This window comes from Garra rufa, chromosome 3 (assembly GCF_049309525.1).
Source record: "Garra rufa chromosome 3, GarRuf1.0, whole genome shotgun sequence".
NCBI lineage: Eukaryota > Metazoa > Chordata > Actinopteri > Cypriniformes > Cyprinidae > Garra > Garra rufa.
Window position 1 is genome coordinate 54,795,361 of NC_133363.1, and position 21,870 is coordinate 54,817,230.

The 21,870-nt window shown below is 39.0% G+C and overlaps 1 protein-coding gene across 1 annotated transcript; it reads left to right on the forward strand.

The window, feature by feature from the left end:
- The first annotated feature begins 1,394 nt into the window (after nt 1-1,394).
- Nucleotides 1,395-21,523, forward strand: LOC141332224 (E3 ubiquitin-protein ligase TRIM39-like). Its single transcript, XM_073837346.1, has 9 exons — nt 1,395-1,499; nt 1,820-1,885; nt 2,058-2,272; nt 9,880-10,218; nt 10,358-10,453; nt 11,867-12,100; nt 13,266-13,404; nt 20,777-20,803; nt 20,901-21,523. The coding sequence occupies exons 2-9, from the start codon at nt 1,840-1,842 to the stop codon at nt 21,458-21,460; spliced, it is 1,656 nt and encodes a 551-aa protein (XP_073693447.1). The 5' UTR covers nt 1,395-1,499; nt 1,820-1,839; the 3' UTR covers nt 21,461-21,523.
- Nucleotides 21,524-21,870: the final 347 nt, after the last annotated feature.

The window sequence follows — 21,870 nt, forward strand, 5'->3', positions numbered from 1 at the left end:
GGAAATCGGTGAAAAGTCAACAGTCCCGGATGAGTTCGCGCAAGCAAACATGATCTTTTAGCTTTAAATCAGTTTGAACAATCAGGATAAGCGCAAGTAATTGCCATTTTGAATAGCCGCTATACCCTCAATATCTGGGCACTGTATAAACAATGAGTGTCCTATACACGCAACAGATCGCTTCTGGCATTTGCACGAGTAACGAGCCTGATGATGAGCTCGTGCTCAGGACAGTTGGACCTGGCTGTGTATCAAAGGTAAGAAACGCTATAAATACTGTTCAGTTTCTCACAAAAAAGGATCGTTTCGTGTCTCATCAATGTATCATCACGAGCTGCAGGGTGTAATTTGGATTTGTCTGTGCATGTTTTTTTTTTTACTTTTAAAGATTTGTCATTATATGACTAACAGACTGCAATGGTTTGAGTTAAAAATCTTCGTTTGTGTTCTACTGAAGAAACAAAGTCACCTACATCTTGGATGCCCTGAGGGTAAGCAAATAAACGTTAAATTTTCATTTTTGGTTGAACTATCCCTTCAAAATAACATGGTAAGACACACCAGTTTGCAATATCAAGCACCAAAACGAGCTGTTTTGTACAGCTAAAAATACCTGAAAGCAGGTAATTTTAACGCTTTTGATTTGAAAAATGCAAGATGCGAGCAGTGGAATGGGAAAACGGGAGGTCTCGAATTATACTTATTTTAACTTAAACTCTGCATTTTAGAACAGTCAAATGCATCACTTTATCACGTGTTTACTTCAAAAAACAAAAAAGTGGCACAATGGAATGGAAAAACGCTTTCTGTATGAACGGCTCCTGATGGATAAATGCATCCTGAGGTAAAAGGTGCTTTCTTAAGTTTTTCGGACGACACTTGATTCTTTTCAACTGCTCACTTTATATGCTGTTGCTACGCATGTTCTGTTAATAGTGTTATTTCACCAAAAATATTCAGAGCAATGACTTCACAAATGTGCCTTATGACACTAAAACCGCCAGGTGGCGGCAAATACCTGTTTTATTAAATAATTCATATTTTGCTCGTTCAGTCAAGGGGATGCTTTTTGCACAGACTGTAAAAAAGGCTTTTTGTCGTTTTTTTCAACAAGGGGGATTCCATCACCCCTCAATTCGAGTCCTGACTGTCAGTGATATTTAGAACAATGAGCAGATTCGCAGTGAACTTTTAGTTAGAGCTTTTTAATTCTAATGCCCTTTGTGAAACAGTCAGAATTCACATGATTTATATATGCATTGAAGTTAACTCGACAAGCTCCAACTGTGCTGAATTGTTTGATTATCTGATTCTGCTCCTCCCAAACCTTGTAAATAAAACATCTTATAAAAGGACAGGGTCAAAGTCTGATTTGTTCAAGACAGAATGGGAGCCTACTGATGAATGACAGATCTGTTAATGTTGTATGTCCTTATTGTATTAAAAAAAAAAAAAAAAAAAATCCTAACTGAAGCGCTCTAAGTGATATCCACTCACAGGTACATTTTGGAAATATCTCTTATTTTTCAGATGTTCATTGTTGAGTCTAGTTTAGACAGACTGAACACATTGAAAACTGCACTTTGTTGGTTAGATGAGAAAATTCTATTATTTTTGTATAATTCAATAATATATATGAGAATGTATATGAGAATGAATATAATCTGTTTTGCATTCATAATTTTTCATTTGTGAAGTGCTGGCTTTAATATGTAAAATCATAATAAATGGTAACAACAAAACGTTACAAATAGAGTGATTTTAATGATTTAATGCTGTAAAATTACATATTTGCTCTGCTTTATTTTTCCCTGATGAGGCCTACAGAAAAGCATAGCAATGGCAGAGTCACACAAATACAGAGAGAGTATGGGTCACTCTCTATGTAAGTCAACTGCTGAAAGTTTGACTGAATAAAACAAACAATAAAAAGAACTGTAAAATCTTAGCATCATGTCCATTGACAGTTATTTTTTACTCTACAAGTAATAATACCTAATATGTACAGTAGACATGAATTGCAGATGATACATTTTTATTATTTCTCTTGTTTTCAGCTCTGTCATCCTCCAGTGGTCCTCTGGCTGAGGAGCTTCGGTGTTCAGTGTGTCTGGATGTGTTCACTGATCCAGTTACTATTCCATGTGGACACAACTTCTGTAAGAGCTGCTTGAACCAGTGCTGGGAAAAGAGTCAGAACTGCATCTGTCCATTGTGTAAAGAAAGATTCAGTAAAAGACCCGACCTCAATATCAACACAGCACTTAGACAGGTTGCGCAACTCTTTAAGAAAAAGCCCAGTGTGAGTAAATCTAAAAAAATGATATGCTTTGTTGCTTGATGATACACTTCTCACTGTTGTCCTGTTTCTGTAGCTCTTTCCATTAGGCTAATCAGGTTCCTGTCATGATCCTCTTCGTTGACTCCACATACTGCAACGTCATCTGCTATGCTGATTACACCATGAAGACCTTCAAGGATTTGGTCCATCTTAGCTTTAAAAAGGTCCTGGGACACACTGAGACCAAGTGCGGAACGTGGTAAGGATTTGTGACTCCTCATCTAGATGTATCGAACAGTATCGAGTTTTTGCGTATAGCTTGCTGAATACTTTTGGGTTTGCAAACTTTGGGGTTAATTCTTCCAGAGTTGTAATTTTGTGAGGGCACCTCTTCAGGCTTGCATTTACCTGTAGTTTCTGTGGGTTTTAAACAAATCCGAAGTGACCCGTCTTTTTTTGTGCTGAAGGCAAGACTAGAACACCAATCCGTGTGCTCTTCTACTTTTCGCAAAACTCCTTGGCTAACAAGTTTAACTCATTATGAAGTTTGTCCTTGATGTGGATACTGCATTTACATGGAGGGTCAATGAATGGGTTAGCACCTTCCTTTAGAATGACCTTTGCTGTGCCTGTGAAATTGCCAATTTTATCCAATTGGTCTGGGTATTTCTCTTTAAGTTCTTTGATGTTTACTACGTGTTGTTGGGCTCTCTTTTGTTTGTTTCCCCTCCTTTGCTTTGTTTTCTTTTTCCGTCATTGCATCAACATTTACTGTCACAAGGGTGAGGAGCTCACATGTGGGTAGGCCAACCACAGCTGGTCCGGGTACGTAAACGACATAAAACTTTGCATCAGTCCATCTGGATTCTTTGTACTGGCATGGCATGTTGATGATTCCAAAGCAGGGAATTACATCACCAGTGTATGATGTCAGTTTAACATTGGACGCTGGTTTTAGATGTTCCATGCTTTGAGTCGATGTGCCATACATCTGTCTGAATGTGCGCAGTGGAAGTGTGTTTCCAGATGCCCCAGTATCTATTTTCAGGCGAAGCGTGTATCCATGTCCTTCCAGAAAAGGTGGTTTAACATTCAGTTGTGTATGCTTCTTCCCTGGGTAGTTTTACATGGATACTTTGCATGCATTTTGCACTGATGGTGATGGAGTAAAAGTGTTTTTGTATGCATACTCATCATCGTCTTTGGTAGTATTTACAGCGTTGAGGCTGGGCTCATCTTTACGTTTGTGGTCTTTTCTTGAGTTGGTGTGGCTTTGGTACCTGTTGCGTGTTCGTGACTTACTCCTACTGTGCTGATTTGATATCCGTCTTTGTCGTCTGCTCTTTTTACAACATTTTGCCCAGTGGCCTCTGTTACCACACATAGAGCCTGTATCATTGTATGCCGGACATTGTCTTGTGGTTCGTGTCACAATTTTGACATATTCGTCCTATTGCTATGGTATGGACCTTTTCAGTGTTTGACATGCTAAGCTGTTGTATCTATTCGTTTCTGGCTGCTAAGGCTTCGTACTTTCTCCCCTCTGTTAGTACATCAGCAATGGGATGGCCTTTAGGCTCGCTGTACAGATCATTTCTGAGAGCATCAAAAGGAGTACTGGCAACGATAAGCTCGACAAGACGTTCATTGAGTTCATCGTCTGTGAACTGGCACTTTAGTGCTAAAGTTCTGGCTCTAGTCACAAAATCATCAATGCTTTCATTTGGCTTTTGCCTGTATTCCATAAGATGGAGTCTGTGAATTCTGAAGTTTACATTAAGTTTGAGATGTCCTTCGAAAAAATTCCACAAGGTGTCAGGCTTTCTCTTATTTGCATCACTGAGCCCACTTGCATTAAAGGAGTACTTCACTTTCAGAACAATTTACAGATAATTTACTCACCCCCTTGTCATCCAAGATGTTTATGTCTTTTTTTCTTCAGTCGTCAAGAAATTATGTTTTTTAAATTTCTCCATAAAATGGACTTAAATGGTGCTTCTATTTTTGAACCTTCAAAATGCAATTTAAATGTGGCTTCAAATGGCTGTAAATGATCCCAGCTGACAAAAAAAAAAAAAAAGAGTCTTGTCTATCGAAATGTTCGGTCATTTTCTTAGAAAAATATATTTTTATATACCTTTTAAGCACTGAACCTCGTCTAGCACTAGGGCTAATGCGCGTTCGTGTCTATACATACTACGTGATCACGTCGAAAGGTCACACATGACGTATGCGAATCCCAGTGTTTACTAGCTTGGAGACGAAGGACCGTTCCTGTCACGGTTTCTATAAGAGAGGAATGCACTTCCTGATGCAGAATGATCAGTGACGGTTATTTATTGAACAACGGGCAAGACAAGAGATGGTGAGGGGAGTGAACACAGTCCAAACAATAGGCAGGGAGGAACTTGAAGACATGCAGGCGGTGTAAATGACAACTGAGTCCAGGTAACAGTCCAGTAGCGAGCTGAGATGGCTAGAAGCTGGAAGCTGGAAGTTAGCTGCTGGGCCAGACAGGAACCTGAGTGGAGGCCACTCCACACTCGGACCAGGAGCACCGTCTGCAGGACTGAACAGGACGACACAAGACAGGACTGGAGAAGAGACAGAATTCCACAAACAACTTGGTAGGGTATTAACGGTATATCAAATGGTAGACAAGCAGTTGATTTAGACAGTTACACACACAGAGGTAGAGTAAACAACGAACTAGTAAAGACAAGAGGGGAGGTGCACGCTAATATAGGGGACAGGATACATGAGGAACAGCTGAGAACACTCATACAAACGAGGACCAAACGAGAGGAACAGGTGAAGACACTCAGACAAACGAGGGCTAAACAAGGGGGCGTGGAAATGGGAAACAAGGAGGTGGGACAAGAGGAGCACATGGCAGACAACAACAAAGACAAAGCCATGTGCTCAAACACAACACAAACATAGACACATTAAACAATGACAAAACAGACATGACCTGACAGTTCCAGAGTTATTGCGTGGGGAATGACACAAATAAAATTCCTGCTTCCTGTGGGCATTTTCCACATTTGCACCAACATCTTGTCTCGTTTGAACGCGGTCTGCCCGAGGCTTGTGTCGCCGCCGCAGTATTCTCTCTCTGACTGAGTTCATCGTCTGTGTATTCCAGCTCAAAAAGGTAAGGAACGGCGAAAAAAACTCCATCTCATGTGCTCCTCCAGCTTCAAAATCATCCGACATCGTTGTACTTTATGTTGTACCTTGTTGCTAAAGAATGTTTGATTGCGTTGCACTTCTCTCTTCCCAAGTTTGCTTTGTAAACACTGGGTCTGTAGTTTCACAAACGTCACACGTGACCTTTCGACGTGATTACGTAGAACGTATAGACGCGAACGCGCATTAGCCCTAGTGCTAGACGAGTTTCAGTGCTTAAAAGGTAAATAAAAATATATTTTTCTAAGAAAAGGACAAGACTCTTCTTCGTCGACTGGGATAATTTACAGCCCTTTGAAGCCGCATTTAAACTGCATTTAAACTGCATTTTGAAGGTTCAAAAATCGGAGCACCATTTAAGTCCATTATATGGAGGAATTTCCAGAAATGTTTATCTCAAAAAACATAATTTCTTGACGACTGAAGAAAAAAAGACATATACATCTTGGATGACAAGGGGGTGAGTAAATTATCTGTAAATTATTGTTCTGAAAGTGAACTACTCCTTTAAAGGAACACTCCACTTTTTTTGGAAATAGGCTCATTCTCCAACTCCCCTCGAGTTTATAAGTTGATTTTTACCGTTTTGAAATTCATTCAGCCGTTCTCCTGTTCTGGCGATATCACTTTTAGCATAGCTTAGCATAAATCATTGAATCCTATTAGACCAGTAGCATCGCGTTCAAAAATGACCAACGAGTTTCGATATTTGTCCTATTTAAAACTTGACTCTTCTGTAGTTATATCGTGTACTAAGACCGGCGGAAATGTAAAGCTTCGGTTTTCAATGCTGATAGGATTAGGAATTACACTCCCATTCCGGCGTAATAGTCAAGGAAGTTTGCTGCCGTAACATGGCCGAAGCAGGCGCAGTAATATCACACAGCGCCTGAAATTAGATCCCAGCTAGGTAACTTCCAGTGTGACTGGTGCTAAGTTTGTGTAATTCAGGTTGTTGCAGCTGTCAGAGTTGCAGCTGGTAAATTGTTAGTGGCTGGATTTACCTGTGTGTGATTAGCTATGGTTATGTGCATTGTAAGGGGCTGTGATAGTAAGTCGAAGACGTAATCTACTACCATGTTTTATAGAATTCCAACGAAAAAAAAAAGCAATTCCGACTAATGAATCAATGGCTGGCTGCTCAGAACATGGATCTCAAAATCCATTATGACACTATAACCGCCAGGTGGAGGCAAATACCTGTTTTATTAAATAATTATTTGCTCGTTCAGTCAAAGGGGTTACAGAGGGGATGCTTTTTGCACAGAGTGTAAAAAGGCTTTTTGTCATTTTTTCCAACAAGGGGGATTCCATCCCCCCTCAATTCGAGTCCTGACTGTCAGTGATATTTAGAACAATGAGCAGATTCACAATGGACTTTTAGTTAGAGCTTTATAATTCCAATGCCCTTTGTGAAACAGTCAGAATTCACTTGATTTATACACATTGAATTTGTATACAGTTTAATGCAATACTTTCCATAAACCCGGAATGAAAGTCAAAGACAGGGAATGGTTTACTGTATACGTATTGAATCGATCAACTGGACAAGCTCCAACTGTGCTGAATTGTTTGCTTATTTGATTGTGCTCCACCCGAACTTTGTAAATAAAACATCTTATAAAAGGACAGGGTCAAAGTCTGATTTATTCCAGACATTATGGGAGCCTACTGATGGATGACAGATCTTTTAATGTTCTATATCCTTATTGTATTTTTAAAAACAACCAAAATCCTAACTGAAGCACTCTAAGTGATATTCACTCACAGGTAAGTTTTGGAAATTTATGAAATATCTTTTATTTTTCAGATGTTCATTGTTGAGTCTAGTTTAGACAGACTGAACACATTGAAAACTGCATTTTGTTGGTAAGATGAGAAAATTCTATTATGTTTGGAAAATTCAATAATATAAATAAGAATGAATATAATCTGTTTTGCATCCAATTTGTGAAGTGTTGGCATTAATATGTAAAATCATAATAAATTGTAATGAGGAAATGTAAAAAATGGAGTGGCTTTAGTGTTACAGTGAGGCTGGTTTGAATAAAAAATGGTTGATCTTGGAAGTTAACTAGCTCTTGTAAAAAAAAAAAAAACTTTTACTCACTTCACTGACATTGCAATAAACCGAATTGCAATAAAATTTTACAGTCCGACTGTAAAACTTACTTTGAGCCTTTTCCAAGAGTCTTGAATTTAAAGAAACAAACTGATGAATATAAATGACTCTATATGTCCGAAACACAAGAGACGTAAAGAGAAGAAGGCACAAAAAATAAACAAAACAATAAACTTACTTTGGTAACTTGGATTTAAATATTCCAACAAGTGTCAGAAGATGAAATATAAAAAATCATGTTGAGTGTTAAAATGTCTGTTTATAGACTGTCTATAGACTCTACATATAATGTAGACACAAAAATTGCCCATCTGCGGATAAAGCGAAAATGAAAATGTGAGATCTGTTAATGTTGTGTCATATTTCTTTTTATGCGTTTTACAGCGTTGCACATTATAACCAATTGCACACGATTCTGTTGAGCTTATGAATGCAATGGCCAATCAGAAGGTGTTCAGATTAGTCAAAGCTGAAATGCTGGAGTTTTGTTGAGGGCACATGCATTCTCTCATCATAAGCAACAAAGTGCAGTGTACAGGGTGCCACTGGTCCTCTTAGCAGCACAAGAAAAATTGCATTCATATTCTGAAGCCTAAAAAGCGTGCAAATAGCGCTTCCTTTAAAATTACTAAAAAGCTGTTTAAATAAAATCAGTAAATCTCTTACATTGTGTATACACTTTGTTTGTTATCATAAATCTGTGACGCCAATGTCCTATTATTACAGTTTCAACTGAGTCCTATAAAACTGTACACAAAGACACGACACAGGGCCAAAGTCTGATGGGAGCAAACAACAGCCTAATATGCATAACGCTTTAACAAAATAACCCAAATCCTAATTGAAGCATTCTTACTACATGTGACATTCACTCACAGGTGTTATTTATATATATTTATATATATTCCATCATTCTAATGTTTGTTGAGTCTAGTTTAGACAGACTGAACACATTGAAAACAGCACTTTGTGGGTTACACTGAGCAGTGCTTGTTTAATATTGGGAAATACTACATAAATCTTACCTGTTTCATTCACATATGACTGATGCATATGAATCACATTAAGTTTATTAATATGTTTATATTAAAACTATGTAATCCAAATGCATGGAAAATTTGCATGTAATTTAATTACATAAAGTTTATGTTTAGACCGAAATATTTTTTTGAGTGAAGATGAGAATTTCATTACCTGAATATTTTGATCATGTGGTCGTAAATTCACAAGAAACTGCATAACACTTATTCGGAATCATTTAACAGCTCTCTCTTCTAGTTTTAATTATTAAACAAGTTGTAGTAATCAAAAAGCACAACAATCATGAAACTTATACAATTTATCAATTTATTTAGGGCCTAATGATATCCATTATATTTATTCTTGTTTCTGTTTTTTTTTCTCACCAAATTCATTGTTTTAATTTTTCTGAATTCCATTTTAATGGTTTAATTAAATTTTTAGTAATGAAAAAAGCATGTCTAATTGAATTAGTAAATCTGTAACAATTTAACGGTTTATTATTGTTGTATTAGAATGTTTTTGTTTTTTAGAAAACAGTGTTGTTTTTCTCAAATGAATTAGTGAAATGCTGGTAAAGGGAAGCTTCACAGACACTAGTTTGTATGATGCTTTAATTAGGTTTACATCCCTACTTTTAATTGATTTAATTTGCCCAATTTTGTGACACTCCATGAACAACGAATTCCATTTTTATGACTGGATTCCACATTGTGGAAATTATAGAGCCCTAAAATGTTACGATGTAAAGTGAAATATGCCCTATGACTTTTTTTCTGAAAGGTCTAAAGAAAAGAAATGGCAGAAAAAAATCAATCACGAAAATACAGTCGCAGTAGCAATAACCCGCCACGTAAGTAAATTACTAAAAAATATTATTGAATAAAGCAAGTCATAAAAAGAACTGTAAAATCTACATCACCTACAATGACACTTAAATTGCTGTTTTGGTTACTGTACAGATACAGTTAAATAGTATTTGAATATTATTCAATATTTGCAGACATGAACTGCAGGTGATGCATTTTCATTATTTCGCTTGTTTTCAGCTCTGTCATCCTCCAGTGGTTCTCTGGCTGAGGAGCATAAATGTTCAGTGTGTCTGGATGTGTTCAAAGATCCAGTGACCATTCCATGTGGACACAACTTTTGTAAGAGATGCTTAAACCAGTGCTGGGAAAACACTAAGAACTTCATCTGTCCATTCTGTAAAAAAACATTCAGTAAAAGACCTGACCTCAAGATAAACCCAGCACTTAGAGAGGTTGCACAGCTCTTTCAGAAAAAGTCTAGTCTGAGTAAATCTAAAGTTCTCTGCGACATCTGTGGTGAAGTAAAGTTGAAAGCCATGAAGTCCTGTCTGGTGTGTCAGACCTCTTACTGTGAAACTCACCTGGAGCCTCATCTAAGAGTCCTGAGCTTCAAGAAACACAAACTGATGGACCCTGTGGAGAATATAAAGGACTATATTTGCCAGAAACATGAGAGACCTCTGGAACTGTTCTGTAGAGATGATCAGACGTGTGTTTGTGTGTTCTGCACTGATGGAGACCACAAGTACCACAACACTGTTACTCTAGAGGAGGAGAGTAAAGAGAAGAAGGCATGAGTTACTAACAACATTCAAATTTACTTCAATAACTTATTAACTCTGAAATATTCCAACTGTATCTTTTGTCAAAAGGTGAAAAAACTCTATGTTTAGTGATCAGGTGTGTTTGTGTGTTCCTGCTTGTCTGTAGAGTCAGCTGATGAAGACACGGAAAGACGTACTGCAGATGATCCAGGACAGAATCATAAAGATTCAAGACATCAAATACTCAGCAGAACTCAGAAAAGTGAGTTCAAGATATTTAATCCTTTTTTTTTGTTTGATACTGTAATGAAGCTAACTTATTAAGGGTCAAGCTCCTTCTTTTTCTTTGTGTTCTTCTTTTTATTCAGAAGCTCATAAACCACTACTTTTTCTAACTCTTCCTAGACAATTTTCTGTTTTAAAGCATGTTAAGATGCAAAATTGACATGAGGCTATGTCTCTGCATCTGATTCAGACCAAACTTAGTATGTGTTATGCTAAGCATGACCTGAGGGCACATGAGTACACTCTTAAAAATAAAGGTGCTTCAAAAAGTTCATCAAGCGATGCCACAGAAGAACCATTTTTGGTTCTACAAAGAACAATTCAGTCAAAGCCATTTCTTGCTTACCTTTTTATAATCTAAAGGACCTTATTTGGCACAAATAACCTTTTTTAAAAGAGAAAGATTCTTCAGATGTTAAAGTTTCTTTATGGAACCATTTAGACAAAAAGTTTCTTCTATGGCAGAGGTCTCAAACTCAATTCCTGGAGGGCCACAGCTCTGCAGAGTTTAGCTCCAACCAGCTCAGCTCACACCTGCTTGGAGTTTCTAGTAATCCTGAAGATCTTGATTAGCTGGATCAGGTGTGTTTGATTAGGGTTGGAGTGAAAATGTGCAGAGCTGTGGCCCTCCAGGAATTGAGTTTGAGACCAATGTTCTATGGCAGTGGTTCTCAATCCTGGTCCTGGAGGACCCCTGCTCTGCATATTTTGCATGTCTCTCTTATTTAACACACCTGATTGAGATCTTCAGCTTGTTAGTTCAGTTCATGGATCTCTACTAATGAGCTGATGATCTCAATCAGGTGTGTTAAAGAAGGGAGACATGCAAAATGTGCAGAGCAGGGGTCCCCCAGGACCAGGATTGAGAACCACTGTTCTATGGCATCGATTTTTCAGACTGTAGTTTCAGCATTGCGCCATCTACAGGTCAAAATATATAAAAATTGACATTTTTATTTATAACTTCTGAACTTTTGTTTGGCCGAAACCTTAAGATTAATCTTGTTATATTCAGAGGCATACCAAATCGAAAAGTACCCAATTTCCTTATGTTGGCCATTTAGTTGTATTTTACAAACACGTTCTGTAATGAATCTTATAGAACTACTTGTGGGAAAACTATGAAATTTGGCACACTAAGAGAGGCCGTTTTCAGTATAAAATCAAACAATTGTGGAATCTCTAATGCAAACTGTCTAGCACCAACAGGCCAAACTTGCATGCTTCTGCTAATAACTCTTGAACTGTAAAGGCTACAAACAAAAATTATTTTGCCTCTGATTCCAAAGCGAATGCATACCATACTTTGAATTTGTGTAGGTAAAGATTTTTTGCAGTTACTTACTGTAACTTAATTGCAGAGTACAACTATAAAAAAACTGTTTTTCAGAAAAGTACAGTACAAGAGAAAGCAGCCAGTGTTGAGCTGTTCAGCGATCTGATGCGCTCCATTGAGAGATGTCAGGCTGACCTGCTGGAGATGATTGAGAAGAAGCAGAAAGCAGCAGAGAAACAGGATAAAGAGCTCATTGAAGAGCTGCAGCAGGAAATCACTGAGCTCAAGATGAGAAACACTGAGCTGGATCATCTCTTACACACTGAGGATCACTTTCACTTCCTACAGGTCAGTGTCTCTCTGTCTGCTTACTGTACATCACAGGACTCGCACTCCTCATGCTGATTTTTCCTGTAAGAATCCACTCACTGGCCTGAAAGCGAAATCCAGCAACCTGGTTGAAGGTTTACTGCATGTTCAGTCTTTTCACAGCGCTTCTACAAATTTCACTTGAATTATCAAGATTTAGTTTCATTTTTGATCTAGCTCCATCTTAATCTAACTCCAATGATCCAATGATCATTAAATTTAGACTGTATTTCCAATCAAAAGCTGATCACAAACATCGATTATGAATTATTTAGATATTTGATCCTTCTAGACATTCTTTATTCTCAATTATTCGTTCATTGGCCTTTACGTGGATCATACGAACCAAACTCGCCAGCCTGATTATTAATCAGAGGTTGTAGAGGACTAATACCCTCTTAGCTAGCCGCCTACTGCTTGCTTTTCACAAAAAGTGTAGTTTACTGAGCCTTTCCCGTGCACAACTTGTTTACATCAGTTATAAGCAGAAATCAGGAGGTCTTAGAGGATGTGCCTACTGCTCCATCCATTCCCGAGCCTTCAGTTTGTCATATCCTGGCCATAGATTTGAGGTAACATCAGCCTTCATGATTTACTAGTCCTAATAATTTAAGGAGATATCTGAATAAATCAAATACAACATTTTATTTGTCAGGTAAAAATGTAAGCCAATTACACTATTAAACAATGAGAATCCAGTTCAATTTCAATTTAGATAACTACATAACCTCAATGACTCAAAGATGTATCTAAGAATTGGAAATGCATACCTGACTATCAGAGAGACACACTGCAGCATGAGAGAGACCTGGAGGTTTAGCTCCAGAGACTCTTACACACACAGTGTGGGGGTTCTTCTGACTACAGAATCCCCCATAGTGTTTTGTCATTTGCCTTATATACCAGACCCGAACAAACAAATCTTCCAATCAGTTGTAAAAACACAAAGACCTTTTGGTTTGTCAGGAGATCTTGGAACCCAGGGTCCCACCTGGTTGGAGATTGTCATCTCACTCTAAGGGGAAAACACACCCCTTAGCAGCAAACCCAATTCTATAAAAGTTTTCAATCTTTCTCAAGCTTCTTGGACTTTAACTTCAGCAAGTAATGATTTTGCCCCTTACACTCCTCTCTCCTGCTGTAGATTGATCCATCCCTGTGCAGTCCTCCAGATACCAGGAACTGGCCTGAGATCAGTATGAACACTGATGTGAGAGTGGTGACTCTGAGGAGAGGTCTGACTCAACTGCAGAAAACTCTAGATGAGAAACTCAGTCAATTCGGTAGGTCAATATCAAATACAGCACAAGGATTGATAGATGCTATTGTTCAAATTTGTAAAATTCCTTATGAGACACATACAATGGTCTTAAACACAATTTAAAAAATATTTTTGTAAGAGCCATTTAAGCTATTTGTTTATTTATTTTGATGTGTGAAGAATAATTGTTTAATTGAAGAATTGATAAATAATTGTGTTTTAATAATTTAAAATGTTTCTTAAAAACATTGAAAATGATGCTGATGTCATTTCCGGCGAGAGCCGTTAGAACTTGTTCAGGTAAAATTGGAGCGACACAGTTTTTTGACCGTTAAACATTTCCAGTTATTTTGTTATTAAACTTGCTGAAAGGAAATTGCTGGACTTTGGGATGTTTTTTCGAGTTCAAAATACGCTCACACAAGAAGACTGAAACTGAAATTAGACATTAGTTGGATCGCTACCACAAAATTAGTCAAAAAACTCGCTCTGTGAAGAAGGAAAGTGAAACTAAAAGTGCGTGGACGACGAGCTTGTGATAAGACATCATCGACAGAGGATCGTCTACGAATGAACACTGAAACGCTTGATGATCGTGGATTATAACCAGCGGACAATGCTTTATTCTCTGGTGGATTAAAAACTGCGTCATAAGAAGGACATCGCTACTCATTGAAGTTCAGCTTTGTGAATGAGGTAACGGACTTATGAATCGGCCATAAGATGACTCAGTGCACGTTTGAAGAAGCTGAAATGCATACGTTTGATGCAGAAAGGTATTGCGTATACTTTTAAACGTCTGCAAGCAGTTTGTGCGTTGATTAGAATTATGATGGCTGAGGGAGGAGAGGATGACGTTGCGGTTTTTGAACACAAGAGAGCGTGTAAACCCACCGAACGAGCATTAGAAGAACAACTTCACAGACGCATTAGTTTGAGAAGAGCGAAATTATCTGCTCTTACCAGTAAGATCAAAACCATTGAAGGGCTAATGGTTGATGATGCAAATCTGCAGAATGTACAAGTTTTGATGCTTGATTTTGCACAGTTGATAATTGAGTTTACGGATTTAAATGTGCAAGTTCAAGATCTTCTGCCTGAAGATGAAAAGACTGCAGATCAAAAAAATTGGTTTGAGCCTAAAATGGATTCCTTGAGACTTTTTGTAAAGAAAACGGAAGATTGGATGGCTGCTGTTGATGGAAAAGGCCAAAATGACAATCTTGATATGGAGGATGATGTTACTCCTCACGACAGTGCCTCACAGATATCTGTGAACAAGAGTAAATCAAAACCAAAACGTGATTCAGATATTGACAGTGGTTCAATTTCCTCTTCAGTACTGTCTGCATATGCACGAGAAGAATCAAAACGTGCAGCTTTGTTAGCAAGAGCAGCAGCTTTAAAGAAAAAACAACAACTTGAGATTGAAAAGATGCAGCTCATGGCAAAAATGGAAGAACTTGAAATTGAAACGGCGCTTGCAGAGAGTAGTGCTAAATTAAAGGTACTTAAAGAATATGAACATTCAGAGGATGGCAGAAGCAGTGTACAATCTAAGCACAGAAAAGGAATCCATCAGAAGCAATCAGAACTGAAAACAGAGCAAAAAGACTACTCGCCTTGTCATTCAGCTGTGGGGAAAAGTAGAACAAAGTCAATCTCAAATCCAGTGTCACTTGCAGCGCCACAGTTAGGCAATTCAGAAGGCCACAGTGTTAATCGTCCAGCAAATGACAGCATAATTCAAGTTTTGCAGAAACAACATGACTTGACGGAATTGCTTGTGAAACAGCAAAAACAAATTCATCTTCCTAGTAAAGACATCCAAGTGTTTACTGGTGATCCATTAACCTACAAATCCTTCATCAGGTCCTTTGAGCATACCATTGAACGTAAAACAGATAATGAAAAGGACAAGCTATATTATCTAGAACAATACACCGCAGGAGAACCCCAAGAGCTTATCAGGAGTTGTGAATATATGCCATCAAGCAGAGGTTTCAATGAAGCAAAACGACTACTCCAGAGGCATTATGGAGATGAGCTGATCATAGCAAGGGCGTATATCGATAAAGCGTTAAAGTGGCCTCAGATCAAGTCTGATGATGGTAAAGCCTTGTGCGCATATGCTTTGTTCCTGATTGGTTGCCGTAATACGTTGGAGGATGGAGAATCTATGGAGGAGATGGACAATCCTACCAACATGAGAGTTGTAATTTCAAAGTTGCCGTACAAAATGAAAGAAAAGTGGCGATCAGAAGCATATGACATCAAAGAACGCCAAGGAGTAAGAGCCAAATTTACTCATTTAGTTGACTTCATTGATCGTCAAGCAAAAGTGGCCATGGACCCTCTCTTCGGAGACATACTGGACAGCCGCAATGTTGTAGCAGTGAAGGTAAATCCCAAAGAGAAGTATCCTAAAAAAGGAATAAGTAAGAGCAGCTTTGCAACCAACATTTGCACGGAAGAAAGAAGGCCACTGGAGGTGTCAAGAAAACAGGTCATTCCACCCAAGATAGTCAATGCCTTTGAGAAACCATGTATGTTTTGCTCAAAAGGTCATGCTCTCGAGTCATGCAGTGAAATCAAAGAGCAGCCACATAAGGTACGTGTGGAGTTCCTGAAATCTAGGGGCTTGTGCTTTGGATGCTTAACTCAAGGCCATCTAAGCAAGATGTGTAAAAAGAGAATGGAATGTAAGGAATGTTCCCAGAAACACCCAGACATTCTGCACATTAAGGAGGACCACACAGGTACAAAAGATGTTGAATCTTCAGATAAAAAGATCTCATGTGCCCAGGTCTCCCTTAACCACCAATCAAGCAACTTCTCAGAGTCTGCAGGAGATAACTGTGTATTGTCAATAGTGCCAGTAAAAGTCAAGTCAAGTAAAGGTGACAGATATGTGGAAACATATGCTTTCCTTGACGCAGGAAGTACAGCTACCTTTTGTACTGAAGAACTGCGAAAGAAATTGAACCTGAAAGGGAAGCCAACTCAGATTCTGCTGAGCACTATGTGTCAAGATAAGCCAGGAGAGCAGAAGCTGGTAAGCAGTTTTATCCTTACAGACCTGGAGGTGTGTGCTCTGGAAGACACAAATTACTTCGAGCTTCCAAAAGTCTTTACACACAGCAACATTCCTGTTCAAAACGAGAACATTCCTAAACAGGAAGATATCAACAAATGGCCATACTTGAGTGAAGTAAGCATACCTAGCATTAATGCAAATGTGGATCTTCTAATTGGAGCCAACAATTCCAAAGCAATGGAGCCGTGGTACATCATAAATAGCCAACAGGATGGACCATATGCTGTGAAAACTGCTCTTGGCTGGGTGGTGAATGGAACCATCAAGAAAGAATGCAACACTGCAGAAAAGTCTAAACTGCCATACCATACAGTTAATCGTCTCTCAGTGGTAGAAATAGAGCAATTATTGATTCAGCAGTATAACTCAGACTTTCCTGAACGCCACTATGAAGAAAAAGAAGAAATGTCACTGGAGGACAAACAGTTCTTGCGGTCAGTGCAGGAAAATACGAAGTTTGAGGATGGGCATTACTGTGTGAAATTGCCATTGAAAACTGAATCAATAAAGATGCCAAACAATAGATGTGTTGCTGAACTGCGTGCAGCAAACCTGAAAAGAAAGCTTCAAAAGAACACAAGTTTGCTTGAAGACTACAGTAACTTCATGAAGAGCATTATAGAGAAAGGATATGCAGTTAAAGTTCCCACAGAACAGCTGGAGCGCAACGACAACCGAGTATGGTACATACCACACCACGGGGTGTACCACCCCAAGAAAAAGAAAATTCGAGTGGTCTTTGACTGTACTGCTTCCTTTCAAGGCATGTCTCTGAACAGCCAGTTGCTGCAAGGTCCGAACCTCACAAATACACTCATTGGTGTGCTCACCAGATTTAGAGAAGAACCGATAGCCATGATGGCAGACGTGGAGTCGATGTTCTATCAAGTGAGGGTTCCTAAAGAGGACGCTGATCTGCTTCGCTTTCTTTGGTGGCCAAATGGCAATTTGAATGCACCCATAGAGGAGTACAGAATGATGGTGCATCTGTTCGGCGCCACATCATCGCCTAGCTGCGCCTCTTACGCACTAAGAAAGACAGCGGAAGACGGAAAAGATGTAGCACCTGAAAAGGCTGTTGAAACAGTTCTGTACAACTTTTACGTAGATGACTGTTTAAGATCAGTGAGCACAGAACAAGAAGCAGTTGACCTAGTGAAGGACATTCGAGACTTATGTTTTGAAGGAGGTTTCTGCTTAACGAAATGGGTAAGCAATAGTAGAAAGGTATTATTGTCTATCCCAGAAGATCAAAGGGCCAGTGGAATAAAAGACCTTGACTTGGATCAGGATTCTCTGCCCATCGAGAGAGCACTTGGTATGCAGTGGTGTACGGAAAATGACACCTTCACTTACAACATCCAAATACAGGAGAAGCCATTGAACAGAAGAGGTATTCTCTCAGTCGTCAATTCAATTTACGACCCTCTTGGCTTTCTGGTGCCACTCATCCTACCAGGCAAACTCCTTTTAAGAGATTTGTGTAAACAAGGATACGGATGGGATGAAGAGATTGATGGCAAGCGTGCTGATCAGTGGGTCAGATGGCTAGAAGAGTTAAATCACCTCTCAGACTTCAAAATTCAAAGGTGTGTAAAACCAGAGAAGTTCGGAAACTCAAAGGAAGCACAGCTGCATCATTTCTCTGATGCCAGCGAAAACGCTTATGCCACAGCAACTTATCTGGTACTTACAAATGAACAAAATCAGAAACACAGTTCTTTGTTGATGGGAAAGTCGAGAGTGAGCCCACTCAAACAAATCACAATTCCCAGACTTGAGTTGTCAGCAGCAGCAGTGGCCGTCAAAATGGACAAAATACTAAGGCAAGAACTTCAAATCCCACTGCAGCAGTCCGTTTTCTGGACAGACAGCACTACTGTGCTTAACTACATTGGAAATGAGAGTGCTCGATTCAAAACCTTCGTAGCAAACAGGATCTCACTAATACGAGATGCTACTACTCCATTACAGTGGAGGTTTGTCAAGTCAGCACAGAATCCTGCAGATCAGGCTACTAGAGGTCTTAAAGCAAAAGACTTTGTGCAAGCTGGAACATGGATTAAAGGGCCCAACTTTTTGTTGAAACCAAAAGAAGAATGGCCACAAAGACCAGATCAATTGAGCCAAGTTTCAGAACAAGACCCTGAAATCAAAAAAGAAATCAAAGTCAATGTTCTCAGCATCAATGAAAGCAAAGATGTTATGAGCAAGTTAACTGATTACTACTCAAGTTGGTTTCAGTTGAGGAAAGCAATAGCGTGGATGCTAAGACTCAAAGAAACACTGTTACAATTACGCAAAGCAAGGAAACAATTCCAATCGTCCATTGCAGAAAAAGAAAAAGACCCAGAAAAACAAGCAGCCCTTTTACAGGATCAAATGCAAAGGTACAGATCAACGCTGAGAGGAAAGTCACTGAGCCTGGAAGACTTAAATCAAGCTGAAGTTCAACTCATTCAGCACAGTCAGAAACAACACTTCTTAGAGGAAATTGAAGCCTTGAGAAGTAATGTTCCTGTTAAGAGAAGAAGTCAACTGTACAAGCTTGACCCTGTGCTTCAGGATGGAATAATAAGAGTGGGTGGTAGGCTTAATAAAGCGGCCATGCCAGAAGAATCCAAACATCCTGTGATTCTTTCTAAGCACTCCAGAATTTCCACTCTCATTATAAGTGACCTTCATCAAAGATATGGACACTGTGGTCGAAACTACCTGCTATCTACGCTCAGACAAAAATTCTGGATCCCTCAAGCTAACGCAGCTATTCGAAAGCTTATAAACAAATGCTCAGTTTGTCGCAGACTCAGTGGAAGAGTTGGAGAGCAAAAAATGGCAAGCTTGCCAGAAGATCGCTTGCTACCTGATAAACCCCCCTTTACAAACGTGGGAGTCGATTACTTCGGACCCTTCGATGTTAAACGGGGCCGGAGTACTGTGAAAAGGTATGGAGTGTTGTTCACCTGCCTAACAATTAGAGCAGTACACATAGAAGTAGCTGATAGCTTGGACACTGGATCGTGCATAAATGCTCTAAGGCGCTTTATAAGTAGAAGAGGACAGGTGTCAGTCATGCGCTCAGACAATGGCACAAATTTTGTCGGCGCTGAAAGAGAATTGCGAGAAGCACTGAGCAACTTGAACCATAGCAAAATTGAAAATGCCATGCTACAGAGGGGGATTAAATGGATCTTCAACAGTCCAACTGCTTCCCATCAGGGTGGAATTTGGGAGCGTCAAATTCGTACCGTAAGAAGGATACTAAGTGCTCTCTTAAAGGAACAGCCTATCAACGATGACAGTCTTCACACCATCATGTGCGAGGTGGAGAGCATCATTAACAACAGACCAATAACTAGTGCATCAGACAATCCGAATGACCTTGAGCCTCTAACGCCTAACCATTTACTGTTATTGAAAACTCAACCCAACCTACCACCGGGTCTCTTCCAAAAAGAGGATCAATATGCGAGAAAACGCTGGAAACAGGTCCAGTATCTTGCTGATTTGTTTTGGAGTAGATGGACTCATGAGTACCTACCCATTCTACAGGAGCGCAGTAAATGGGTAAGATCTAAAAAAAACTTTGAGCCTGGCGATGTCGTGTTGGTGGTGGACAGTTCTTCCCCACGCAATTCATGGATAATGGGAAGAGTAACAGAAACCTTGCCAGACTCCAGTGGAGCAGTACGCAGGGTGAAGCTACAAACCAAGACTAATGTATTAGAGAGACCAGTAAACAAATTGTGTCTAATTCAAGAGGCAATTTAAATATGCAGAATAACGAAGAATCGTCAAGAAGAAAGACAAAGAAAATGTGAAGGAACTAAGTTGCTATTTCTTATTTTAAAATTTTGAAGTTTAATGTCTCTTAATATTTGAATATATCTGTGATAATTGGTTTGTCACGCGCCCAACCAATTAGGGGCCGGATGTGTAAGAGCCATTTAAGCTATTTGTTTATTTATTTTGATGTGTGAAGAATAATTGTTTAATTGAAGAATTGATAAATAATTGTGTTTTAATAATTTAAAATGTTTCTTAAAAACATTGAAAATGATGCTGATGTCATTTCCGGCGAGAGCCGTTAGAACTTGTTCAGGTAAAATTGGAGCGACACAGTTTTTTGACCGTTAAACATTTCCAGTTATTTTGTTATTAAACTTGCTGAAAGGAAATTGCTGGACTTTGGGATGTTTTTTCGAGTTCAAAATACGCTCACACAAGAAGACTGAAACTGAAATTAGACATTAGTTGGATCGCTACCACAATTTTTGTTTTATGATTGACTTCACAGTGTTGAGTAAGATGCAGCAATATGCAGGTATAATGTGATAGATTACATTTATTCTATCAAACAATTGTTGGAATATGGAGATCTTTGCTAAATTATAATTCATATTATCTGTTTTCTCTCTCAGTGGATGTGACTCTGGATCCTGATACAGCTCATCCATATCTGATCCTGTCTAATGATGGAAAACAAGTGAGACATGGAGACATTAAGCATGAACTCCCAGATTATCCAGAGCGGTTTAATTACAGTGCCAGTGTCCTAGGAAAAGGGGGATTCTTGTCAGGTAGATTTTATTTTGAAGTGGAGCTGCAGAAAAAGACTAAGTGGGATTTAGGAGTGGCCAGAGAATCTATTAACAGGAAGGGAAAGATCACAGTGAGTCCTCCATATGGATTCTGGACTGTGGCTCTGAGGAATGGGAATGAATATTGGGCTTGTGAGGATCCTTATGTCCCTTTGTCTCTAAACGTGAAGCTGCAGAAGGTGGGGGTGTTTGTGGATTATGAGGAAGGTCTGGTCTCCTTCTATGATGTGGAGTCCAGATCTCATATCTACTCTTTCACTGGTCAGTCCTTCACTAATAGACTATATCCCTATTTTTGCCCCTTTCCCAATGATACTGGTAAAGATTCAGCACCAATGATCATCTCACCTGTTAATTCTGAATATACAACCCAGATATGAAATGCAGCTCTTTATTTTCATTCTTTATGACACATTTTCATCTGAAAGGAGTATATAATGTATGCAGCTTGTAGTGCCTGGAGCCAATCAGACATGAAATAACTAGTTATATTCCTTAAATGACTTCTCCCCCATGATTAACACCTATGTGCTATGAGCCAGTCCTTTGTTCACTATCCAGCTCATCCCCCCACCATCAAGATAGACTTTCCTTATTCAGACATGCAGTCCCACATACAGTTATATAGAAATGTACACGTATCAATGTGTTACCTTTTCTTATATTGTTGTTTCTGTTATGTATGTCGGCCTCAAACATTAATCCGCAATAGGTGAATTATTGTGCATGCTAAGACTCACGTTTAGAATCACTCAGTCAACCGAGAAGATTCATAGATCATGTTTGGTGT